The 25,396-nt window shown below is 43.1% G+C and overlaps 1 protein-coding gene across 1 annotated transcript in view; it reads right to left on the bottom strand.

The window, feature by feature from the left end:
• The window catches only part of NECTIN3 (nectin cell adhesion molecule 3), an 85,607-nt gene that overhangs the window by 26,900 nt on the left and 33,311 nt on the right, over positions 1–25,396 (bottom strand). The window contains exon 2 of the mRNA XM_044287452.1: positions 3,199–3,540. Coding sequence (XP_044143387.1) covers positions 3,199–3,540 — 342 coding nt within the window. The remainder of the gene's footprint in view (positions 1–3,198; positions 3,541–25,396) is intronic.

The following is a 25,396-nucleotide window of genomic DNA, read 5'->3' as shown; positions in this document are numbered from 1 at the left end:
TTAATAGGGAAATATGACATCTTTTTTCTTTTCTGCTGGTCAGTACAATTACAGAGATACCAGAAATGGGATTTAAAGGGGTTATCCAGAAATATGAAAATATCAAACACTGCATGGTAAAACACAGTACTGCTGAAATAAAACTGTGTAACTCACAGTACTGTTGTTATTTATTAATTTTTTATCTCCCTGTAGCAACTGGGGTGCACTGCACCATTTCTTCAGCTCCTTATGGCTTGTGGTGCTGGAAAATATACCTCAGAACTACAGTTCCCACAATCCTTTCACAAGAGGGACATGTATCCTGTTTTACTTGGGTTACATGGCGGCTGCAGCCAATGACCAGCTGTGGTAGTGTCACATGACCCAGTGACATGATCCGTCACTGCAGCAGCAGTCACATGACCTACACAAAACAGGAAGTTGACACAGGGAGATCCGGGACCTTCAGTGCCGGAGGGGGAGCGATGGAACTGGAAGCCAGCGGTGGGGATCAGGTAGGTATGCTCATCACCGCCGGTCCAGCTATACTGAAATAAAACACACCAAGAGTGAACAACCCCCAGAATTAATAAAACAATTAAGACTCATTGTAGAGTATTGCAATATCTCAAAAATAAGTATTGAGGTAAGTATGTGGGGTACATGTCCTAAAACACACCCATACCTTTCTTGCAAAAATACTGTCCTCTAATGAGGGGAGGCCTATGTGACATTCCTGGTGAAGCGATTGTGCACTGAAAACCTTATTCTCATAAAAATAAAACAAAACATTTCTCAGGACCAGAGGACCGGATTTTCACAAGTAAGGTATAGTTATGGTTCGGGACACCTACCTTAAATTTGTTTTGCAGTCCACAAATAAAGTATGCAGTATATTGGCTTTAGTAAGTAATTGATTTGTGGAACCACGCATTTGAAGACATTAAGATAAAAGGGACAGAGACTGTATGAATATCAGTGTATGATTATATGTGATTACATTATACAGTATTTTAATAGTGTATGTTTTTATATAATCATTAAATATATTAACATTACTGTGAGCCAGCCGTATATACCGTATTTATCGGCGTATAACACGCACAGGCGTATAACACGCACCTTCATTTTAAGAGGGAAATTTCAGGAAAAAAATTTAAATTTCAAATAAAGAACTTTGAAGCAAAATAAGGGTAGCTCAGAACTTTTTTCTATTACCGTAATATTATTACCACTTATAAGGTAAATAATGTAAAAGGATGACACTTATGGGGCTCTGTGGATGACACTTATGTCATCCACAGATCCCCATAAGTGTCATCTACAGATCCCCCATCAGATGGATCAGTGTGGAGAGAGGAGGTGGGACACTCATGGCGGGGCCCGGTGCAGTGACTCTACTCTAATACACCGGGCCCCGCAACTGTTAAACATTCAATCTGATCTCTATATCTAATTGTAGACGCGCTGTACGGTACTTACTGTAGTACCGGAGGTATAACATTAAGACGGCGCAGACCGGCATCTCCCTCGGTCATGCGCCGCCTGTCTCAGCTCCCTCCTGATTCGCCGCCTGCCCCAGCTCCCTCCTCATGCGCAGCCTGCCTGCTTATCTCACTTTATGAATGAACAGGCAGGCGGCGCATGACAGAGTGAGCTGGGGCAGGCGCCGCATGACAGAGGGAGCTGGGGCAGGCGGCGCATGAGAAGGGAGCTGCGGCATGGCTTCTTAACATTATATCGGCGTATAACACGCATACATCATTTGCCCCCTATTTTCAGGGGGAAAAAGTGCGTGTTATACGCCGATAAATACGGTAACTATTTGTATTTATCTCAGTGTCCGAAGGTAGTAGGCAGGCCGTGCTCTAGTTAGTATCTGGTAAGCATACCCAATGCAGTTATATATGATATAAGATTTCTGGAACCACTTGGCTAGTGATGAGGCCAAGCAAGGTGGCTGCTCTGTTATTAAAAACTGCATATGTTTCGCCCACTAAATGGTGCAGTTATGGAATGTGATTCTTGCGGTACATTTCTACAAGTGTTCAACATAAGGCTACTTTCACACCTGCGTTAGGTGCGGATCCGTCTTGTATCTGCACAGACGGATCCGCACCGACAATGCAAACGCTTGTATCTATTCAGAACGGATCCGTTTGCATTACCATGAACCAAAAAATTATATATATATATATATATATATATATATATATATATATATATATATATATGTCAATGGGAGGCGGATCCGTTTTCAATTGCATCATATTGTGTCAGTGAAAACGGATCTGTTCCCATTGACTTACATTGTAAGTCAGGACGGATCCGTTTGGCTTCGCATCGTCAGGTGTCCATCAAAACAAGCAGCGTTTTGGTGTCCGCCTCCAGAGGGGAATGGAGGCTGAACTGAGGCAAACTGATGCATTCTGTACGGATCCTTATCCATTCAGAATGCATTGGGGCTAAACTGATCCATTTTGGGCCGTCTGTGAGAGCCCTGAAACGGATCTCACAAGCGGACCCAGAAACACCAGTGTGAAAGTAGCCTAATTTGTCAAAAAAACTGTGCACCGATTCATGCTAAAATGTAAAAATGTACCTTGGCTGCAACACATTAGTTTATTCATATTAGCGGTATAGGTTATATTTTAGCCATGCATTTGATTATTTTTTGTTTCATAATTCTAATCCATGTAGATTTGGTTTGGTATTTCTCTGAAGACATCACGTCTTCAGAGAAATACAGCTAACTCCATACCTGACTCTAGCTTCCCCAGTTTGGCCACTATTGATGGCGTTAGGTGGCCAGTCACTGACTCCGAGAGCTGGAGATTGCCCTTCTGACTGCTATCGGGAGCCAAAACAAATGCACCATTAATGGACAAACAGGGGAAGTTAGCAGGCACAAAAAACAGCAGCCCCGGAAGCGCTGCTATGCAGCTAGTCATCTTCCTTTGGGAATGTGATAGTGTCCTGTAAACGTTGCTATTTTTCACAGATCAGCCTCATGAAACTCACTGAGTTTACTCATGACAAGGCAGAGCATAGGGAGAAACCCATGGCAAATAAGCAGCAAAAGACTAGAGGTAATACATTTTGCTGTAGGTTGGTAGTAAAATTTCCAGCTAAATCCGCAATGGATATGTTCTGTGCCGTGTGGGCATACCCTTACTATTACATGTGAATGGTAACAACATAGCGGTACCAACTTACCAAGTACTGTCACAGTAGTCAATGACTGCACGTTTCCAAGAGGAAAAGTAACTGCTTTACATATGTATTCCCCAGCATCAGGAAAGTCTACATCATTTATAACAATTGTGGCATCATGGAGAGATGTATTTTTGAAAGATGTTCGATTCTCATATGCTTCTTGAAAAGATATTCCATAGATTGGATGCTGAACAGCTATGGTCTGAACACTTTTGCCAATGACTTTCTCCCAAGAGATCTGCGTTATTGTTTCATTGACTTCAATTAAGCATTTTAAAGTAATGTTCTTTCCCCATACTGCAGTTTCATATGGATCCACATGTACTGGACCAGCAAATGTACCTGTAAAAAGACCAAAAATAGATGCGGTTAAGAGTCATAGGTTGTTAGTGTTAAGCAAAGTACTAGTATTTTGCTGTATTTGTGAGAGGAGAGGCTGATTACATGGCTACTTACTTGCACCTGTGAGGCCAGGCTGGGTGGGTACTAGGCTATTTATAGGCTCCTGTAGGCCTAGGCTGATGACGGGTCAGCTGATTTCACCCACCCACCCACGCCATCTTACAGTCACTTCATATAGGGGTGGCCCCCTTTAGGCTGCCCTACAGCAGCAGTTACGGCACAATTCTACTGCTTGTTAAAGATAGGGTTAGATAGGTTAGGGACACCTTTCTGATAGCCGATCCGAACACAAATATATATTATATACAGCATAACATCGCCATTGTCTTAACGTTGGGTTATAATTAGCATGCCGAACACACTTTAAAGGGACACTGTCAGGCCCAATAACCATAATTAGATGTACATATGCATGCACAGGTCTTCTAATGTGCATTAAAAACATATAAGTATCCCCCCTGTCCACATTATGAATACAGTAAACTCACATTTTATAACCTGAACTAATCGCTGTTCTTTCTGCCCAAGGGGCGGGGTTTCAGCTCCACTTGCGCCCAGCCAGCCTCAGCCCAACCGCCGTTTTAAAGCGCCGCCCAGCTCATCAATATTCACTTCGCTGGGCGGCTTCTGCTGTCCCCGACCTTCCGAGATCCAGCGCATGCCCAATAGAAAGCTATGGGCATCGGACTCGCTTTCAGCTTCTGCGCATGAGCCCGACACCCATAGCTTTCTATTGGGCATGCGCCGGATCTCGGAAGGTCGGGGACTGCAGAAGCCGCCCAGCGAAGTGAATATTGATGAGCTGGGCGGCGCTTCAAAACGGCGGTTGGGCTGAGGCTGGCTGGGCGCAAGTGGAGCTGAAACGCCGCCCATTGGGCAGAAAGAAAAGCGATTACTTCAGGTTATAAAACGTGAGTTTACTGTATTCATAATGTGGACAGGGGGGATACTTATATGTTTTTAATGCACATTAGAAGACCTGTGCATGCATATGTACATCTAATTATGGTTATTGGGCCTGTCAGTGTCCCTTTAAGGCCTTGTTCACATCACCGTTTCTCCTTTCCGTTCTCCGGCTCCATCAAAAATCATGTTCTGAGCGGACACCAAACGGACCCCATTATAGTATATGGGGTCTTTAGGCTCCGTTACGCTCAGTTAGGTCTCAGTTCTCTGCAGAATCCGTCCTTTCCGATCTCCTGCTCCTCAACGAAGCCAGAGAACCGGTGATGTGAATGAGGCCTAATCCATAATATTAATTTTAGCTCAACTTTTTTTTATATTTTTTTTTATAGTTGTTTTCCCTCACTGAAACTAATTGAAAAACTGTAGGAGAATGAGTTTACAAAAATCACCAGAAAAAAGAAAAATGTGCAGTTTTCAAATGAAAAAAGTAACACTAAATGGGGCTTAACCTGCCGCAGACCCCTTTAAGTGCACCTAAACATTCATAAAAACATTAAAACCTGTTCTAAATGTGATGGAAATTATTTTTGTACTGTACTTTACTTATTTATTCATTTTTTTACTTTTCCTAGCGAACTAGGCATTTGAAGTTCTCTTTCTTTGGCTCAGGGAAAAACTGGTGGTTTTGCACACGGGGTCAATTCTGTCAATTTTTCTGCGATTACATTCAGTGTGTGTGCGTTTTATCTATACAGATTGTATCCAGATTGCATGTAAGTTTTACGCAAGTGAAGAAAGACTGAAGAATAGCAGTCTTCATCTCCTGGCAAACATCAGTGAAAAACACAGCTTTCTACCATCATCAAGGTTTCTGCCTTTGCAGAGGATTTTTACTATTTTTTTTTAATTTCAATTACAAAAAGTAAGGACATGGCAGATTATAATTTATATAATTGAAAGAAGTGGCAAAAAGCCCTAGCGTTTCATACTGTGACAGACCAATTTAAGTAAATTGAAGTACCTCAATTTCAAAGCAATAATAGGAAAGAAATCTGCCAAGGAACAACTTGCAGAAATGTTCCTGAGCTATTAACAGACTTTGTCAGGACACCCAACAGGGAGCAGCTATAAGTCTGATGCCATCAACATGCCAAAAACCTCCTGGCATCCTCGAATACACGGTAAAACAACACAAAATGTACCGCAAGACTTGTTGGAGGGATTCACTGTGATCTTCCTGAAAAACCATGAATAAACCCATGTAAGTACATGAGGCTTTCGTTGTAGTCATGATTTATAAAATAAACTGTTCTAGCATAATATTCTTCAAAGTGTTTCTATGGAAACCCGTGTTAGGCTGGTTTCACACGGGCGTTGCGGAAAAATGTGCGGGTGCGTTGCGGAAACACCCGCGATTTTTCCGCGCGAGTGCAAAACATTGTCATGCGTTTTGCACTCGCGTGAGAAAAATCGCGCATGTTTGGTACCCAAACCCGAACTTCTTCACAGAAGTTCGGGCTTGGGATTGATGTTCTGAAGATTCTATTATTTTCCCTTATAACATGGTTATAAGGGAAAATAATAGCATTCTGAATACAGAATGCTTAGTATAATAGCGCTGGAAGGGTTAAAAAAAAATAAAAACGTTAACTCACCTTCTCCTCATGATCGTGTAAGTTCCCGGTCGGTCTCTTCTTTAGCTGTGGGCTTGGGCTGAATGACCTTTGGTGATGTCAGATCACATGCTCCAATAACATGGTCCATCACCATGGTGATGGAGCATGTGATCTGACATCACCACAGGTCCTTTAGTCACAGCTAAAGAAGAGACCGGCCGGGAACTAGGCGATCATGGGGATAAGGTGAGTTAACTTTTTTATTTTTTTTAACCCTCCCAGCACTATTATACTATGCATTCTGTATTCAGAATGCTATTATTTTCCCTTATAACCATGTTATAAGGGAAAATAATACAGTGAATAGACTGTCACCTAGAACCCATGCGTGAAAATCGCACCGCATCCGCACTTGCTTGCGGATGCTTGCGATTTTCACGCAACCCCATTCATTTCTATGGGGCCTGCGTTACGTGAAAAACGCAGAATATAGAACATGCTGCGATTTTCACGCAACGCATAAGTGATGCGTGAAAATCACCGCTCATGTGAACAGCCCCATAGAAATGAATGGGTCCAGATTCAGTGCGGGTGCAATGCGTTCAACTCACGCATCGCACCCGCACGGAAATCTCGCCCGTGTGAAAGGGGCCTTAGGCCAATTCACACTTCAGTTATTTGGTCAGGTGTTTCCATCAGTTATTGGAAGCCAAAACCAAGAGTGGATCAAAAACACAGAACAGGTGCAGATCTTTCCATTATACCTGATCTCTGAGTGGGCTTCACTATTGGTTTTGGCTCACAATCACTGAAGGAAATAACTGGCCAAATCACTGAAGTGTGAACTAAGGCCTCATGCACACGACCGTTTTTTTTTTAAGGTCCGCAAAAACGGGGTCCGTAGGTCTGTGATCCGTGACCGTTTTTTCGTCCGTGGGTCTTCCTTGTTTTTTGGAGGATCCACGGACATGAAAAATGAAAAAAAAAAAAATCTAAGTCAAGTTTGCCATTGAAATGATAGGAAAAAACGGACACGGATCACGGACACGGATGACAATCTTGTGTGCATCCGTGATTTTTCACGGACCCATTGACTTAAATGGGTCCGTGAACCGTTGGCCGTGAAAAAAATAGGACAGGTCATATTTTTTTCACGGCCAGGAAACACGGATCACGGATGCGGCTGCCAAACGGTGCATTTTCCGATTTTTCCACGGACCCATTGAAAGTCAATGGGTCCGTGAAAAAAAACGGAAAACGGCACAACGGCCACGGATGCACACAACGGTCGTGTGCATGAGGCCTAAGCCTTACACTACAGCTTGTAAATGATATCAATTGGTAAAGCCACGTCAAAGCCCAAACCAATCCCATGCTCCTTTAAAAATAAAAATTCTCAGGACTTTGAACCCCTCTTTTCACACACAAGAGTGTTAAAGGGGTTGTGAGGGACCATAAAAAATGTTTCATTGTGTAAACCTCGTCTAGTCTCCAACCGAGCATAATAGTGTACCTGTCAATATAACAGCCATGCTCTCGCTGCGCTCCGCAGTTTACAATGCAATGGGAGTTGATGATATATAGCTACAACACTTCCCATAAGGCCTCTTTCACACTACAGTATGTTGAATTCAGTGTTTTGCGTTCCGTTTTTCACGGATCCGTTGTTCCGTTTTTGCTTCCGTTGTGGTTCCGTTTCCGTTCCGTTGTTCCGTTTTTCCGTATGGCATATACAGTATACAGTAATTTCATATAAAAAATTGGGCTGGGCATAACATTTTCAATAGATGGTTCCGCAAAAAACGGAACGGATACGGAAGACATACGGATGCATTTCCGTATGTGTTCCGTTTTTTTTGCGGACCCATTGACTTGAATGGAGCCATGGACTGTGATTTGCGGCCAAATATAGGACATGTTCTATCTTTTCAACGGAACGGAAAAACGGAAATACGGAAACGGAATGCAGGACGGAACACATTCCGTTTTTTTGCGGAACCATTGAAATGAATGGTTCCGTATACGGACCGTATACGGAACGCAAAAAACGGACCGTATACGGAACGCAAAAAACTGTAGTGTGAAAGAGGCCTAATGCTGTAAGATCTGCCAGGAATGTAAATGCCTACTACAACTTTCTCTTGGCTGAAAACTACACCCACTACACCCTCCATCATCCCATTGCTTCCTGCTTCTAATATTTCCAGATATTATTTCCAAATAATAATCCTAATAATTTTCCCAATATTACCAGAAAGTCTTAAATTCCACAATGACATGGGACTCAGGTCAAGACCATTAAGCCGGAGTTTGGAACAGAGGGCATCATGGAAGGCCTTCTCATGATGTCAGCAGAAACTCAGTTTTGGTAGAGTGATCACTACTGCGATCTCCAGAATGAGACAAAGTGCAGCGCAAGTACATTAGTTGCAGGGCTTGGCAACGAAAACACAAGGTTAACCCTTTAGTTTTTCTTCCTTTTTCATCATCGCCTTCCAAGACCAAAACCTTTTATTTTTCCGTCTATGTAGTTGTATGAGGGCTTGTTTTATGTGGGACAAGTTGTTGTTTTTAGGCTACTTTCACACTTGCGCTTGATCGGATCCGTTCTGAACGGATCCGATCATATTAATGCAGACGGAGGCTCCGTTCAGTACGGATCCGTCTGCATTAATAACTTAGAAAAAATTCTAAGTGTAAAAGCAGCCTGAGCGGATCCGTTCAGACTTTCAATGTAAAGTCAATGGGGGACGGATCCGCTTGAAGATTGAGCCATATGGTGACATCTTCAAGCGGATCCGTTCCCATTGACTTACATTGTAAGTCTGAACGGATCCGCTCGCCTCCGCACGGCCAGGCGGACAGCTGAACGCTGCAAGCAGCGTTCAGCTGTCCGCCTGTCCGTGCGGAGGCGAGCGGAGCGGAGGCTGAACGCCGCCAGACTGATGCAGTCTGAGCGGATCCGCTCCATTCAGACTGCATCAGGGCTGGACGGGGGCGTTTGGGTCCGCTCGTGAGCTCCTTCAAACGGAGCTCACGAACGGACCCATGAACGCTAGTGTGAAAGTAGCCTAAATGGTGTCATTTTGGGATACACATAACTTTCAGATTAATTTTTATTAACTTTTTCTGGGAGGGAGATGGCAGATGTACGTTATAAATTTAATGGCGTTCATTTTTCTGTATAAATAACATGATAAGTTACACTTTTTGATCACTTGTTATTATGTTTTTTCGGTGGCGACTAAGAATAAATTAGCAATGCTGCTATTTTCTTTTTACAGCGTTTACCGTAGGGAATAATTTACATGTTATTTGTAAAGTGCTGATGGATGTGGAGATACCAAACAGTTTTTATTTTTGCTATATTTTCTTTCATTGAAAAGCGCATTTTCAATGAAAAAAAGGGCATTTTTTGGGGGGGAATTTTTTTAAATTAATGTTTTTTTTTTACCACTTAATAGTCCCACAAGAGGATTATAACAGGCAATATTTCGATTGCTTGTAAAATACAATGCATTACTCTATAGTGCTTTGCATTTTAATGTCAGTGCTATACTGACATTGACCAGCAGGCTGTGCCAGAGGCGCACAGCATGCTGGAAAACACTCAAGGCTGGCTTGGGCCCTATACCAGGCCCCAGCCACCCTTTACACACATCGGCTCCCCGCAGTCGCATGGGGACAGAGGGAGTCTGCTCCCTTTGTCATTGCTTAATGCAGCGGGCACCATTGCCCACGGCATGTAAGGGGTTAAACAGCCCAGATCAGCACTCCTGCAGGTACAGGATATTAGAGCAGGAGCGCGGCTCTCATGTGAGAGCCGAGTTCCAGCTCTCCCAGGCTAAGGCCCCTTAGTGACTGCCATAGAACGGCGTATTGGTGGTCACTAATGGGTTAAAATAAACGTTTATTACAAGATAACCCTTTTAAAGGGAGTCTGTCACCATATATCAGCATTAATCCAGCTGACATGTGAAATGGCTTGTGAGCTGAATTTAATGCTGGTACCATATCCATAGGTGGCTGTAATGTTGGAAAAATAGCTGTTTTTTAACCTGTAAATTAGCCCACTGGTGCAAAGAGGGCAGTGCTGTTGAACCATAGAGGCTCTGCTCCCTGTTTCCTAGGCCGCATCCCCACCCACCACTTTGACTGACAGGACAGGCAGTGAAAACATATTCGCACCTGGCCCTGATGTCTCGCAGGAGCGTACAGAGATGGAGTGCCCCAAAACAAAAGTACCGGGATTGTACACCTTGAAAAGTGAGTTCAACCACAAAACTTATATACTTGCTAAAAGCAGAAAACCTGGCAATTGCTTGGTGAGTTGACTCACACATAAGCAGTGGCCTAAACGAAAAATGTATGTGCAAAGCTCATACCTCAAGCATCTTCAGCAACGATAGAGAGCAGTATCAATGCCTCAACAAGGACCACGGATAAAATGATATCAAACCATATACGGCACACCTCAAAAACCTTTATGTTACCAAAATCTGAGCGCGCACTGCATGCCATGCAACCTTATATGCAAGTCATTAGAAGCAAAAGTTACACAAAATTAAGCACTGCGAGTCAAGCAGACCTTTTCATAGACTCGATGTTTTGTGTATGTCAGGACAAACACATAAAAAGATAAAAATATGCTAGGCCCGTACCAGGTGCGGTGCGGCGCATTGCTGTCACTTACCAGTAGGAGGAGCTCCCGGCCGGACACAGACATCGCAGCAGCCAGCAGGTAAGTATGATGCTTCTACTATTGCTAAGTAACCATGGCAACCAGGACTGTAGTAGCCATGGTTACCGATCGGAGCCCCAGCGATTAAACTGGGACTCCGATCGGAACTCCGCTGCCACCAATGATCGGGGGGGGGGGGGGGGAGGGAGGCCGCACACTGCCACAAATGTAATTAATGCAATAGAGGGAGGGAGGGCTGGGGGAGGCCGCACACTGTGCCACCAACGTATTAATACAATAGAGGGAGGAAAGGGGGGCGCACACTGTGCCACCAATGTTATTATTACAATAGAGGAAGGGAGGGGGGGGGGCCCACCAATGAAATTTAAACTGGGGAGGGAGGGGGGTCTGCCCCCTGCTGCCTGGCAGCCCCGGATCTCTTACAGGGGGCTATGATACGCACAATTAACCCCTTCAGGTGCAGCACCTGAGGGGTTAATTGTACGGATCACAGCCCCCTGTAAGAGATCAGGTGCTGCCAGGCAGCAGGGGGCCGTCATGTACACAGTTCGTTGTATATTCTAACTAGAAGCGTCCCCATCACTATGGGAACGCCTCTGTGTTAGAATATACTGTCGGATCTGAGTTTTCACAAAGTGAAATGATTCAGTAGTGTTATATCTTACCCCAAGTGCTTTATTCACATCTATACCGTTCAGTTCATCTTTCTAATGTCCTATATGTCCAAGCTCCGCATACATTTTATTTTTTCAGCACACAAAAAACTCAGTGTGAACATACCCTGAGAGTTAGGCCTCATGCACATGACCATTTTTTTTTTTAAGGTCCGCAAAAACGGGGTCCGTAGGTCCGTGATCGTTTTTTCGTCCGTGGGTCTTCCTTGATTTTTGGAGGATCCACGGACATGAAAAATGAAAAAAAAAAAAAAATCTAAGTCAAGTTTGCCATTGAAATGATAGGAAAAAACGGACACGGATCACGGACGCGGATGACAATCTTGTGTGCATCCGTGATTTTTCACGGACCCATTGACTTGAATGGGTCCGTGAACCGTTGGCCGTGAAAAAAATAGGACAGGTCCTATTTTTTTCATGGCCAGAAAACACGGATCACGGATGCGGCTGCCAAACGGTGCATTTTCCGATTTTTCCACGGACCCATTGAAAGTCAATGGGTCCGCGAAAAAAAAAAACGGAAAACGGCACAACGGCCACGGATGCACACAACGGTCGTGTGCATGAGGCCTTAGAGACAGGAGATTCTGTTTACTATGTGACAGCTCAGGAATAACTGAGAATTATAGATGGAGCCTGTAGAGAAGAAAACATGTAAAACATGTCAGATACAAGGAATATAGTAGTCAAATATAGTGTTATTATTCATGTATACACACATGGCAGCTTATTCCGAAACATTATCTGAAAGTTAAGGTACACATTAAAGTAAAATATAAAATAGTACCATAGAACTCCATGGGTTATACACTGGCCGAATACACATTTCGTTACCAGTTAATGTGTATGGACCAGCTTTAGTAAAGGAGAGAAAATTCATCTTACATAGAGGCAAGAACTGGTGCCTGAGAACAGGGAATGGAAAAGGAGAAATCATCTATCATAAAATAAAACAAAATAAAATGTTTGTTACTTGAGGAAAATCTTAACAAGAAACTATACCTGGAATGATGCTAAAACGAAACTATCCAGCCCCTGCATCTGCACAATGAACGTCAAAGCAACACAGTAAAGCTTTGTTTCACTGTTATTTAGTGGTTATCAAAGATTTTAAAATATGAACTACTCATACTATCCACTAGATGGCAATATTCCTCTGTTTTAGCATACAATTGCTTCCTGAGAAGTATGCTACCTTTTCTTTGCACAGCAGCAAGCAAAAAACACAATAGACATGCAGCGTGTAATGTGCACATAAATAGATGGAAACGTGGTGACATTTTACTGTGCAAGTATAGGAGAAATAGCCAGGCAAAATGAGCTTAACCTTTCCCATGCTTTAAATAATGAGTAGAAATCATGTGATTAAAGCTAGACGCGTCACATATGGGAACAATAAGAAATGCTAACCTGTTTAAATAGCCAATATGATTTACGTAAAGCAGCTTTGTCACCAGGAACAACCCTATACAACCAGCCATATAGACTGGAGGGGTTGATGTTGCTCATTAAAATGTTTTTTGTTTTAATTTGTTTACTGTAGGTAGCAGCACTCAGGACAAATATGAACTTTTATTGATATGCAAATGAGCTATTGGAGCACCAAGAGGTGGGCTTATGCTGTTTGAGCACCGCTCTAGCAACGCCCCTGGTGCTCCTGTCCGATTTTTTTTCAGGACCCATTGAAAATGAATATGTGCAGATCTGGTCCAGATCTGTTCCGCAAAAAACGGAACAGATCAGGAAAGAAACAACAGACGTGTGAATGGACCCTAACTCCTCTTTCGTTAAAAACACAACAACGCTCGCTAGAATATTGTGTGTACACACCGTCTTTGGCCACCTCCAGAGCAGTGAAGATGAATACTGTGCACATGCCATTCACGTCACGGAAACCGGAAGTGGCGGTGCCTTCGGCTCCGGGAAGGGGGGGGAATATTTTTATGTCTGGTTGTATAGCAGCACTCCAGCTGTTCAGAAACTACAACTCCCAGAGTGCTTCATTAACTTCTAAGGTAGTTACAAGAACAGCCAAGCATTTGCTTGCTGGTATCTGTAGTTTCACAGCAGCTAGAGTGCCGAAGGTTGCTGTTCCCTGTTGTAAAGGGTTGATCCTGGTGACAGAGCCACTTTAAGTCACACAACTTAAGGCCCCTTTACACTGCCCGAACATCGGGCAGATAATTGCTAACAGGTGTTTGTACAAATGCTCATTAGCAATTATCTGCCTGAGCAAAGGTGCCGCCGATTAGCTGATGAACGATTGAAATGCTCATTCGTTGGGTAAATAGGATCATTGGTGCGGTCACCTAAACAAAGTTTGCAGGCAGCAGATCATACTGTGTAATCGGCATTCTTCTTCCTGCAAACAGTGACTCAGCATGGGGACATGCGATGGTATTAGTGATCGCTCCTCCCTATACTGTGGAGATCACTGCATGTAATAGCAGTGGTCTCCTCCACTGATGAGCAGTGATTGCCAGTTACATAGTTAACCCCTTAAGGACCCGCGCCATACATGTACGATGCAGATGTCCATGACTTAAGGACCAGCGCCGTACATTTACGGCACGGTGATCGGGCGGGTGCAAGAGATGCGCCTGCCCGATCAGTGGCAGGGGTCCGGCAGTCACTGATAGCCTTCCTTATCCATTCAGAATGCACTGGGGCTGAACTGATCCGTTTTGGACTGCTTGTGAGAGCCCTGAAACGGATCTGACTAGGGTTGTTGCGATACCAAATTTTTTATTCGATTTCGATACCATAAAAAAGTATTGCGATACTTGATACCATTCGATACCACGCGGAAAAAAGAAACAAAAAAAGCCACGTGCATTCCGCTTTTTAAAAAAAGGCGAATCGCGCATTTTTTTTTTTTTTCTGTTCCGGTGTTCACCGCATTGATTTTTTAAAATATTTTAATAGTTTGAACTTTTCTGACGTGGCGATATGTTTATTTATTTATTGTTTATATATTTTATATGTGAAATTGGGAAAGGGGGTGATTTAAACTTAATATTTTGGTGGGTTTTTTAACTTTTTTTATACTTTTAATTTAATAACTATTTCCCCCCTTAGGGGTAGAACCTGGGATCTTTCATCCCTTGACCTATTCACCCTAATAGAGCTCTATCAGGGTGAATAGGACTTCACACTGTCCCTGCTGCTCTGTGATCTGTACACAGGGCAGCAGGGAGCCGACTATGGCAGCCAGGGCTTCAGTAGCGTCCTGGCTTCCATGGTAACTGACCGGAGCCCCAGGATTACACTGCTGGGGCTCCGATCAGAAGCTGCCACTGCCACCAATGAGGGGAAGGGGACCCTGTGGCCACTGCCACCAATGATTTTAATACTGGGGGGGTTGAGAGGGACGGGCGCACTGTGCCACCAATGATTTTAATGGGGTGGGAGGGGAGCACTGCACCACCAATGATAAGTAACCCTTAATACAGGAGGCGGGTACTGGCAGCAGATCAGTGGCAGTTAACCCCTCAGGATATTAATTAGCATATGGAGCAGGAGACAGTAATGGGGCACAGCGGGCGAACGGAGTGGCACCCAGAAATAATAGTAAGTGCTGGGACATTTCTGGGCGCCGCTCTATATAGCCTGCTACTTAAAGTCCGGGCCCATGAAAAGTCCTATCATTGGCCCGCCCCTCCTCCGCCTCTCTGCGCTTTCATCGGTGGCAGCGCCAGCACAGGGGGGAGGGAGAGACTGCTTCCTTCTCCCCTGTGCTGCTGAGAGAACATGAGCGCGTTGACAGCAGTGTGCTCATGTTCTGTGATACTAGACTGCGCAGCAATGCAGCCCAGTATCGAAAAAATTGAAATCCCGGTATCGTATCGATACCAGGACAAAAGTATTGATTGGGTATCGAAATTTCGATACCTGCAAAAACCCTAGCTCTGAAGAGTGGACCCAGAAAGGCCAGTGTGAAAGTAGCCGTAAAGGGGATCAGATCCCCAAAAGTTGAAGTCCCAGAGTGGGACAAAAAATAAAGTGTTAAAAAAAAGTAAAAAAAAAAAAATTAAAAAGGTAAAAAATATTTTTTCAAAATACGGGGGGAAAAAAAAAAAAAAAAGACATATCGACCGGCTCTATAAAAGTATCATCATATGACCTAACCCCTCAGATGAGCACCATCAAAAAAATAAACATTTTTGGGTCACCTTACATCACTAGAAGTGCAACACCAAGAGATCAAAAAGGCATATGCCCCCCAAAATAGTACCAATCTAACATTCTCCTCATCCCACAAAAAATGAGCCCCTACCTAAGACAATTGCCCAAAAAAAAAAAAAAAAAAAAATAAAAAAAAAATATCGCTCTCAGACTATGATTTTTTTTGTTTCAAAACTGCTTTTATTGTGTTGAATGTAAAAAATAAAAATAAAAATACAAAAAAATATATAAAAAAGTACACATATTAGGTACCACCGCGTTCGCAACAACCTGCTCTATAAAAATATCACATGACCTAACCCCTCAGGTGTAAAAAAGAAAATAAATACGGTGTCAAAAAAGCAATTTTTTGTCACCTTACATCTCAAAAAGTGTAATAGCAAGCGATCAAAAAGTCATATGCACCCCTAAAATAGTACCAATCTAACAGTCACCTCATCCCGCAAAAAATGATACCCTAGCTAAGACAATCACCTAAAACATAAAAAAACTATGACTCTCAGAATATGGAGACACTAAAACATGATTATTTTTTTGGTTTCATAAATATTATTGTGTAAAACTAAATAAATTAAATACATTTTAAAAAGTATACATATTATTAGGTATTTCCACATCCGTAACGACCTGCTCTATAAAAATATATGACCTAACCCCTCAGATGAACACTGTAAAAAAAAAAAAAATTTTTATATATATATATATATATATATATATATATATATATATATATATATATATATATAATATATATACGTGTCAAAAAAGCAATTTTTTTTGTCACCTTACATCACAAAAAGTGTAATACCAAGCGATCAAAAAGTCATATGCACCCTAAAATAATACCAATCAAACCGTCATCTCATACCAAAAAAAAAAATTGAGCTCCTACATAAGACACCTCAAAAAACAAAACAAACTAAAAAAAATCGGCTTTAAGAATGTAAGAATGTGGAGACACTATAAAATAATTTTTTTCAAAAATGCTTCATTATGTAAAACTGAAACAAACAACCAAAAAAAGTCATATTTGGCAGATCCTCCAGCCTCCACATACACAGTTTTACAGGTTTCCATAACAACCCAGCCATTTTTCTTCACTGCTGTAGGAGAGCTTTAAAATAAATCTTGTAAGTAGAAGTGTTACTGAGGCTCACCAGTCGGTCAATATGGATAGAGGTGCTCTATCACCGGTACACCTAAAAACCGTGAGAAAGTGTTATATTGGAGAAGAATGTTGTGATGGCACACTCACATTTGGTTTAATGGACTGTATTTATTAATTTTAATTGGATAATCGATTTACGTAGTTGTATATAATTGATTATATATGTAAAAATGATGTATTAAAAATAGCATAAAAATGGAATTATAAAAAGGAAGTAAATAAAAAGGATTGTGTTGTGTTCAAAGTGTTGAGATAGTCTATTCAGTTGATCCTGGAATTCAAGGTCGTAAGAATTCAGTCGGTTGGAACGTTTTTCGCGGAGTATTGATAGTCTTCAGTACGTATACGGTGACGATATAAATAGAAGACAGTCCAGTATAAATTCAATCACGTGTAAGGCGTGCAAAAGTATATATATAGGTGAAAAAAATTGTATTCAAGAAAAAAGGTATAAATTGGTGCGCATACACTCAATATTAATGTGCACAATAAAAGTAAAAACGAAAAATCAGTGTTGATTATAATGTTGGATTTCAAATAAGGTGGGTAATAGTTAAAACAATGTCAAACATTTGCTGATCTCGAAGCTGCAGCGGTTAATCTTCTATTTGTCGGATTTCCCGGTACTAGAATGTCCGCTCCTTAATGGGAGAGCAAATATCTTACCAATAGTATATATAGATAAAATCTATTAAATGGTTTGCCTGATATAGCTCTTTCATATAACCGTCCTGTTTGGTAAAACAATTATATTCATATGAGGAGGAATAATTAATAGTTGGGAGAGTTTACTTTACCCCTCTTCATCCGTTGCGATGTACTCCTTTGTGCAAGGACCTGCGTAGCGTCCCACGTGATCGCTCGCCTTACCATGTGATGTAGCACGTGATGATGATGCTTGTCGACGTCACACGGTGTTTGAGTTCCTGATTGGCCAATCTCTTTTGCTGCGGGATATTTGAAAGATTATCGCCGGGACAGATATGTTCTTTTCCGATGATTTTTCATTCCAAATGGTGGATATCCTTTTAGTCCTCACTCGTTCCTCAGACCAGATGCGTTTCGGGACACTATTGGTCCCTTCCTCAGTGGTCAAGTTGTGGTGTGTCAGGAGCGAGTGAGGATTTAAATGCTGGTTTCTTTAAGGGGTGTTGCCTTCAATTTGTTTGAGTTGTGTATAAATCCTGGACTGGATTCGGTTTTTGTAAATCCTGGTCTCCTTGCTGTTCCCTTCGTTTGACATTGTTTTAACTATTACCCACCTTATTTGAAATCCAACATTATAATCAACACTGATTTTTCGTTTTTACTTTTATTGTGCACATTAATATTGAGTGTATGCGCACCAATTTATACCTTTTTTCTTGAATACAATTTTTTTCACCTATATATATACTTTTGCACGCCTTACACGTGATTGAATTTATACTGGACTGTCTTCTATTTATATCGTCACCGTATACGTACTGAAGACTATCAATACTCCGCGAAAAACGTTCCAACCGACTGAATTCTTACGACCTTGAATTCCAGGATCAACTGAATAGACTATCTCAACACTTTGAACACAACACAATCCTTTTTATTTACTTCCTTTTTATAATTCCATTTTTATGCTATTTTTAATACATCATTTTTACATATATAATCAATTATATACAACTACGTAAATCGATTATCCAATTAAAATTAATAAATACAGTCCATTAAACCAAATGTGAGTGTGCCATCACAACATTCTTCTCCAATTTAAAATAAATCTGCAACCAGGATAATTACTATTGAAGTAAAGCCATGGCCTAATAGCACTTAGTACCTTATTTCAAGATGTGTTTTGTTTTTATCCTCTGGAAAATCCAGTTTATTTGGTATGCAAATGAGCCAGTAAGGTGCCCAGGGGGGCGTGACTCTTTCAGGAAGAAGCCCAGACACGCCCCCTGCAGCAATATGTCCACCCTCAAAAGACTAACTTAAACCCCGCCCCCAGGTGTTGCTAAGCCACACCCCTTATTTGGTTAGGCCATGCCCTCTCTAGTGCTGCTGTCTTAGGGTGAGCTGTTCAAAAGGAAACGCCTCCGATCTGGTTAGGCCACGCCCTCTCCCACTCCTCAGCCAACAGGGATTGAAAAGATGAAGTTAAAAATCAACTTCTTTACAAGGTAACAGCGGCTCGCCCCAGACACTCCCAAAGGGAAACGGTGCTCACCCCACGGGTCCACCCAAACCCAGAAGGTATAATGCAAAATGTATATACGGCTGGAGGGCACTCAATTATCTGGGAACACTGATGTAAGGTATAGATTACCACATAATAAAAAACTATCATAAAACTGACATAAAACTAACCATGCATATGATAATAAAAACATAGACAGCGTGAACAAACAATAAAAATGACAAATAACAATGGTGGCCGCAAGTATTGGTGCGAACACTATCCCCTAATCGGAACGTGGGCTTAGGCCCAGATGTGCAGTCAGAGTCCAGCAACGACACCCTGGTCATTACCGCTGAGAAAGGGGCTTGATCCCTGAAACGCGTCCGGTTTAAGACAGCTATTTTCTTTCAAGTCCCTAAGGTGCCGATACCAAAAGGCAGCGCCCTGGACCTCCGCTGACTGGATTTGTGTGCCATCGATATTGCACGGTCTGGACTTTAGGACCCAAAAGATCATCAGCCATTCTTTCCATAGCGAGCCGCGTGGATCACGTGGTGTGCCGCTGAGTGACGTGAGACGCTGCGTACCAGACCTCGAGACCACACGGGACGCGATGTGAGTCCGAGCGGCGAAGTAAGGACGATTCCTTATCTCTACCCAGCACAAGAAGAGGGGTAATGTACTCTGCCCCCTGGGGCTGTGTGTTCATCTATACACAACTATATTGCGTATAGAAATTAAGTGCGGTCAAATTTACGGACCAACAAAATATCACACCCACCAGGGTGTCGTTGCTGGACTCTGACTGGTCCGTAAATCTGACTGCCCATCTGGGACTAAGCACACATTCCGATTAGGAGATAGTGCTCGCACCAACACTCGCGGCCACTATAGTTATTGTTTGTTCACGCGGTCTATGTTTTTATTATCATATGCATGCCTAGTTTTATGTCAATTTTATGATAGTTCTTTATAATAAATGTGGTAATCTATACCTTACATCAGTGTTCCCAGGTAATTGAGTGCCCTCCAGCCATATAAAAATCAACTTCTGTCAGCTGCAGAGGTGGGAGGGAGGGTGACTTTCTCCCTGCGGCTCACACTCAGACAGAACAGTGCTGCTGTCTTAGAGTGAGCTATTCAAAAGGACATGCACCCGATCCAGTTAGGCCACGCCCTCTCCAACTCCTCAGCCGACAGGGATGGAAAAAGTGACGTTAAAAATCAACTTCTAGGTCCTGCTAAGCCACGCCCATTCTGGTTAGGTCACGCCCCCTCCCACTCCTCAGCAGACAGAGATTGAAAAAATTAAATTAAAAATCAACTTCTGTTAGCTGCAGAGGTGGGAGGTACGGTACCTTTCTTCTTGCAGCTCACACTCAGACAGCACAGTGCTGCTGTTGAGAGTGAGCTGTTCAAAAGGACAACCTTTTGTCCGTCCAGGCCCTGCGCCAGACAGAGGACAGGGAGTCTGAAACCCGGACTGTCTGACCCAAAACTGGACCTCTGGCCACCCTAGGGGAAGGCTGCTGTGGAGGTCACAGTTAAGGGGATGGTCTGCTACGGAGGTCAGTGTTAAGGAGCTCTATCCCGTCATCTATTCATTCCCAGGACGGTGACTGTGACGAGGGGACATCCTCTGCGTCTGGAGGAAAGAAGGTTTGTACACAAACATAGAAGAGGATTCTTTACGGTAAGAGCAGTGAGACTATGGAACTCTCTGCCTGAGGAGGTGGTGATGGTGTGTACAATAAAGGAATTCAAGAGGGGCCTGGATGTATTTCTGGAGCGTAATAATATTACAGGCTATAGCTACTAGAGAGATATCGTTGATCCAGGGATTTATTCTGATTGCCTGATTGGAGTCGGGAAGGAATTTTTATTCCCCTAAAGTGAGGAAAATTGGCTTCTACCTCACAGGGGTTTTTTGCCTTCCTCTGGATCAACTTGCAGGATGACAGGTCGAACTGGATGGACAAATGTCTTTTTTTGGCCTTATGTACTATATTGCTGTAAAGGCCACTGTTAAGGGGGCGGGCCCCTGTGCAGGTCACTGTCAAGGGGGTGGTGTGCTGTGAAACTGACTGTTAAAGGCGAAGGCTGCTATAAAGGTCAAAGTTAAGGGGGTGGGCTACTGTGGAGGCCCAATTTTAAGGGACGGGGCACTGTGGGGGGGGGGGCAGTGTTAAGGGGTTAGGGGCTGTGGATGTCACTATTAAGGGGGTGGGGTGCTGTAGATGTAACTGTTATAGTGGATAGTGTTGATATCTATTAACGACACACAAAAACCTTAAATGAAATAGATTAAATATACCCGAGCAAAGGGCCCTTCAGCTAGTTAATAAATGTGTCCTATAGAGTGTAGCTTTTTTACCCAATGACCAGACATCCATCCATTGATTCTCTGTGGATTTATCAATAACTATTCACACCCATTGCGTCACCCGCAATGCTAGGGAGGCTCGTCCCCGCCTGACTGCTCCCCCCCCTCCCCCCCCCCCCCCCCGACACCAGATGTTTTCTTCTGCGCACAGGGAGAAGCAGCAGTAGTGGCGGTGCGGGGACCAGGAGTGGCGCAGGGAGCGAAGAGCTAGGTAATTATATTCAGTGCGATAGGCCCGGGCATATGGGGAGACATTTTTTAGTCTCGGATAACCCCTTTAAAGAGTTATTACCAATTAAAAAACGTATAACGCATAGAATGGTATATGCCATAAATATCTGAAAGGTGCTGTTTCCACTTCCTGAAAATGTGTTTGGAAAGTAGGGGCCCCCTTCTCTTCCATTCACACTCCAGAAAGAATAATATGCAAAATAATTGTGGAGCCACAGTTATGGGTCTTGAACACAGTGAAAGCCAGATATCCGTCAAAGGAAGGAAAACCAAGCAAAGTGGTGTCCCCATTACAGAGATCACCAGATCACCTTTTACAGGCTTTAAAGGGACACTGACAGGCCCTATAAACATATTTAGTTATCCCTATGCAGTCATAGATCTATTAAAGTGTATTCCAATGATATAAGAGTACCCCCTGTCCGCATTGTAAACCATGTAAAAACAACTTTATATTCATCTGTCAATCACATTTCTTTATGCCCAAGGGGCGTTTTTTCTCATACCTTTGTGCCCAGCCGCACCCCAACTGTCATTTCCTAGCGCCGCCCAGCTCATTATTATTCACTGCGCTGGGCGGCTCTTACATTCCCCGATCCTGTCAGTTCCCGCGCATGCCAGATAGATACTTATGGGCATCGGCCTCAATCGGACCATCTGCGCATGCGCCGGCACCCTCCCAAGCCTGTAATTGAAAATGCCTGTGTCCGATCTCTCCTCCAAGGCACTCATATCCAGCGCTTCAGAAATTCTCGGTGACAGGATCAGGGAATGTAAGAGCCGCCCAGCGCAGTGAATAATAATGAGCTGGGCGGCGCTAGGAATTGACAGTTGAGGCGCGGCTGGGCACAAAGGTATGAGAAAAAACACCCCTTGGGCATAAAGAAATGTGAAAAAATGCCCCGTGGGCATAAAGAAATGTAATTGACAGATGAATATAAAGTTGTTTTTACATGGTTTACAATGCGGACAGGGGGTACTCATATCATTGGAATACACTTTAATAGATCTAGGACTGCATAGGAATAACTAAATATGTTTATAGGGCCTGTCAGTGTCCCTTTAAGTATGTGACGGGGAAGACCTAAGCCAGTTATCCATCCACCGACAGCTGTTTCAGGGTGTTGCCCCTCATCAGTGTGGAATAGGATTCTGGCTAACTGGGAGCAATGCCTTGGAGACTACTCGAACAAAACAATGGCTGATCTTATGGGTGGTGTTTGTGCTAGCTTCATCCATTTTGGTCTGGCGTGGCACAAATTTGCTGAGGCTGTCTCAGGGACAGTCGGCAACTATGTACCATATATTGGCAGAATAGGGTCTCCCCTAAACTTAATTCGGCAAAGTGGTCATTCATTAGCGTAGCAATACACTGACATAAACTACAATGTATGGTCTCCTTTCTGGAGTCTACTCAAACAAAACAATGGCTGATCTTAGGGAGACCAGCTACAGAAAACACTGTGGAGCCTCATTTAAGAGTCTCGACACAGCAGTCCAAAGTGCAAAGCTCCCTGGGAAACAGTAATATGCAAAATAATTGTGGAGCCCCAGTTATGGTTCTTCAACACAGTGAAAGCTTTGCTCGGTTTTCCTTCCTTTGACGGATATCTGGCTTTCACTGTGTTGAAGACCCATAACTGGGGCTCCACAATTATTTTGCATATTACTGTTTCCCAGGGAGCTTTGCACTTTGGATTGCTGTGTTGAGACTCTTAAATGAGGCTCCACAGTGTTTTCTGTAGCTGGTCTCCCTAAGATCAGCCATTGTTTTGTTTGAGTAGACTCCAGAAAGGAGACCATACATTGTAGTTTATGTCAGTGTATTGCTACACTAATGAATGACCACTTTGCCGAATTAAGTTTAGGGGAGACCCTATTCTGCCAATATATGGTACATAGTTGCCGACTGTCCCTGAGACAGCCTCAGCAAATTTGTGCCACGCCAGACCAAAATGGATGAAGCTAGCACAAACACCACCCATAAGTGGATGTTTCCGGCAGTTTTCAGGCATTCCTGGGACGGGGCTTATTTGCCCTGATTTTACCAACTGAAATTTTGGCAAGTATGGTCATAGAAAATACATGTGAGCAGCCACTAGTCAGACAAGCATATTCATAACTAGATGGTTAGGGGGTCAAAGAGAATACTCTAGAGCCCTAATGGTGAACCTTTTAGAGACTGAGTGCCCAAAAAGCAACCCATATATTTATCGCAAAGTACCCACACGGCAATTTACCCTGAATACTACAGTCCAATATAGTATATCTTCCATGTACTTTATCACTTAGCTATAATATCCTGCCTACATTCAGTGCGCTCCCTGTGCTGTTCATAGTGCGCCCTGCGCTGATGATGGCAGAAAACATCTAAGGCATATTGGTACACCATAGACTTTTTTAAGGGTGCGGGTGCCCACAGAGAGGGCTCCGAGTGCCGCCTCAGGCACCCGTGCCATGGGTTCGCCACCACTGCTATAGAGGGTCGCATGTAACCCCCAGGCCACATTTTGTGCAACCCTCCCGTAGGGCTACATGAAACAGCATACTAGTTTTGTGAATGGCGTGGCTCTGCCTCATGCAAACCTGATCTAAATGTTATACCCTAATGACCCCATGCAGATAGTCCTGAAGTTATTTACTTAGGCCATGTTTTAAGACTCTTAGGCCCCTTTTACACAAGTGAGTATTCCGCGCGGGTGCAATGCGTGATACGAACACATTGCGCCTGCACAGAATCTGGACCCATTCATTTCAATGATGCTGTGTACATGGGCTTTGGTTTTCACGCATCATATGTGCGTTGCGTGAAAATCTCAGCATGTTCTATATTTAGCGATTTTCACACAATGCTGGCCCCATAGAACTGAATGGAGCTGCGTGAAAATCGCATCCACAAGTAAATGCGGATGCGACGTGTTTTTCACGGATGGATGCTAAGAGATGTTGTTTGTATACATACCGTTTTTTATCACGCGCGTGTAAAACGCATTGCACCCGCGCAATAAAAACTAAACAACTGAACGCGATCGCAGGCAAAACTGAATGAGTTTGCCTGCGAAATCGTGAATTTTTCACTGAACGCATTCGCAACGCATCCGGAACTAATCTGGACACGCTCGTCTGCAAGGGGCCTTAGGGAGCTATAGTGATAGAGTTGCATAGTTCTGGTAGCATGCTTTCAAAAGGGTCTATTAAAATTGCTTTCTGCACCACACGCCCATGTGTTATGTCTGCTATTACAGCTCAGCTCTATTGAAGCAAATTAAACTAAGTTGCAATACCATGTACAACCTGTGGAAAAAGTGTGGTGCACTTTTTGGAAGATAGCAGCCATGTTTTTGTAACCCAGGAGAACCTAGAGTGGAAAGTGAAGTAGATCTGATGATCTGACATGCAGGTATATACCGATGCTGTGGAGAGGGAAATGAGGCAGAATCCCATTTGTTTCAAAACCACGTATGTAGAAACACAGAACACCTAAAGTGGGTGGGTTGCTAGGAGATGTGGGTGACCATGAACTGGCACTTCTAAGTAATAAAATGAGCCGTACGCTCTTTTTACAAAAGCCAACGCTTTTACTTTCTAAATCAAGGTCAAACAAATCACTGCAAAAACATTCTGATAAGTTCAAGGCATTGTATCCTTTATTACAGTCCTTTCAGAGCTCCTATTCACCGAGCTATGTGCACAGCAAGCTGAGGCTTCGCCGCCGAGGCAAAATCTATGCATACAGAACTCATGCCCTTGGATTGTGGAAACAAATAACAAAT

The sequence above is a fragment of the Bufo gargarizans genome, chromosome 3 (assembly GCF_014858855.1).
Source record: "Bufo gargarizans isolate SCDJY-AF-19 chromosome 3, ASM1485885v1, whole genome shotgun sequence".
NCBI classification, from domain to species: Eukaryota; Metazoa; Chordata; class Amphibia; order Anura; family Bufonidae; genus Bufo; species Bufo gargarizans.
This window is presented reverse-complemented; position numbering and strand designations above follow the sequence as displayed.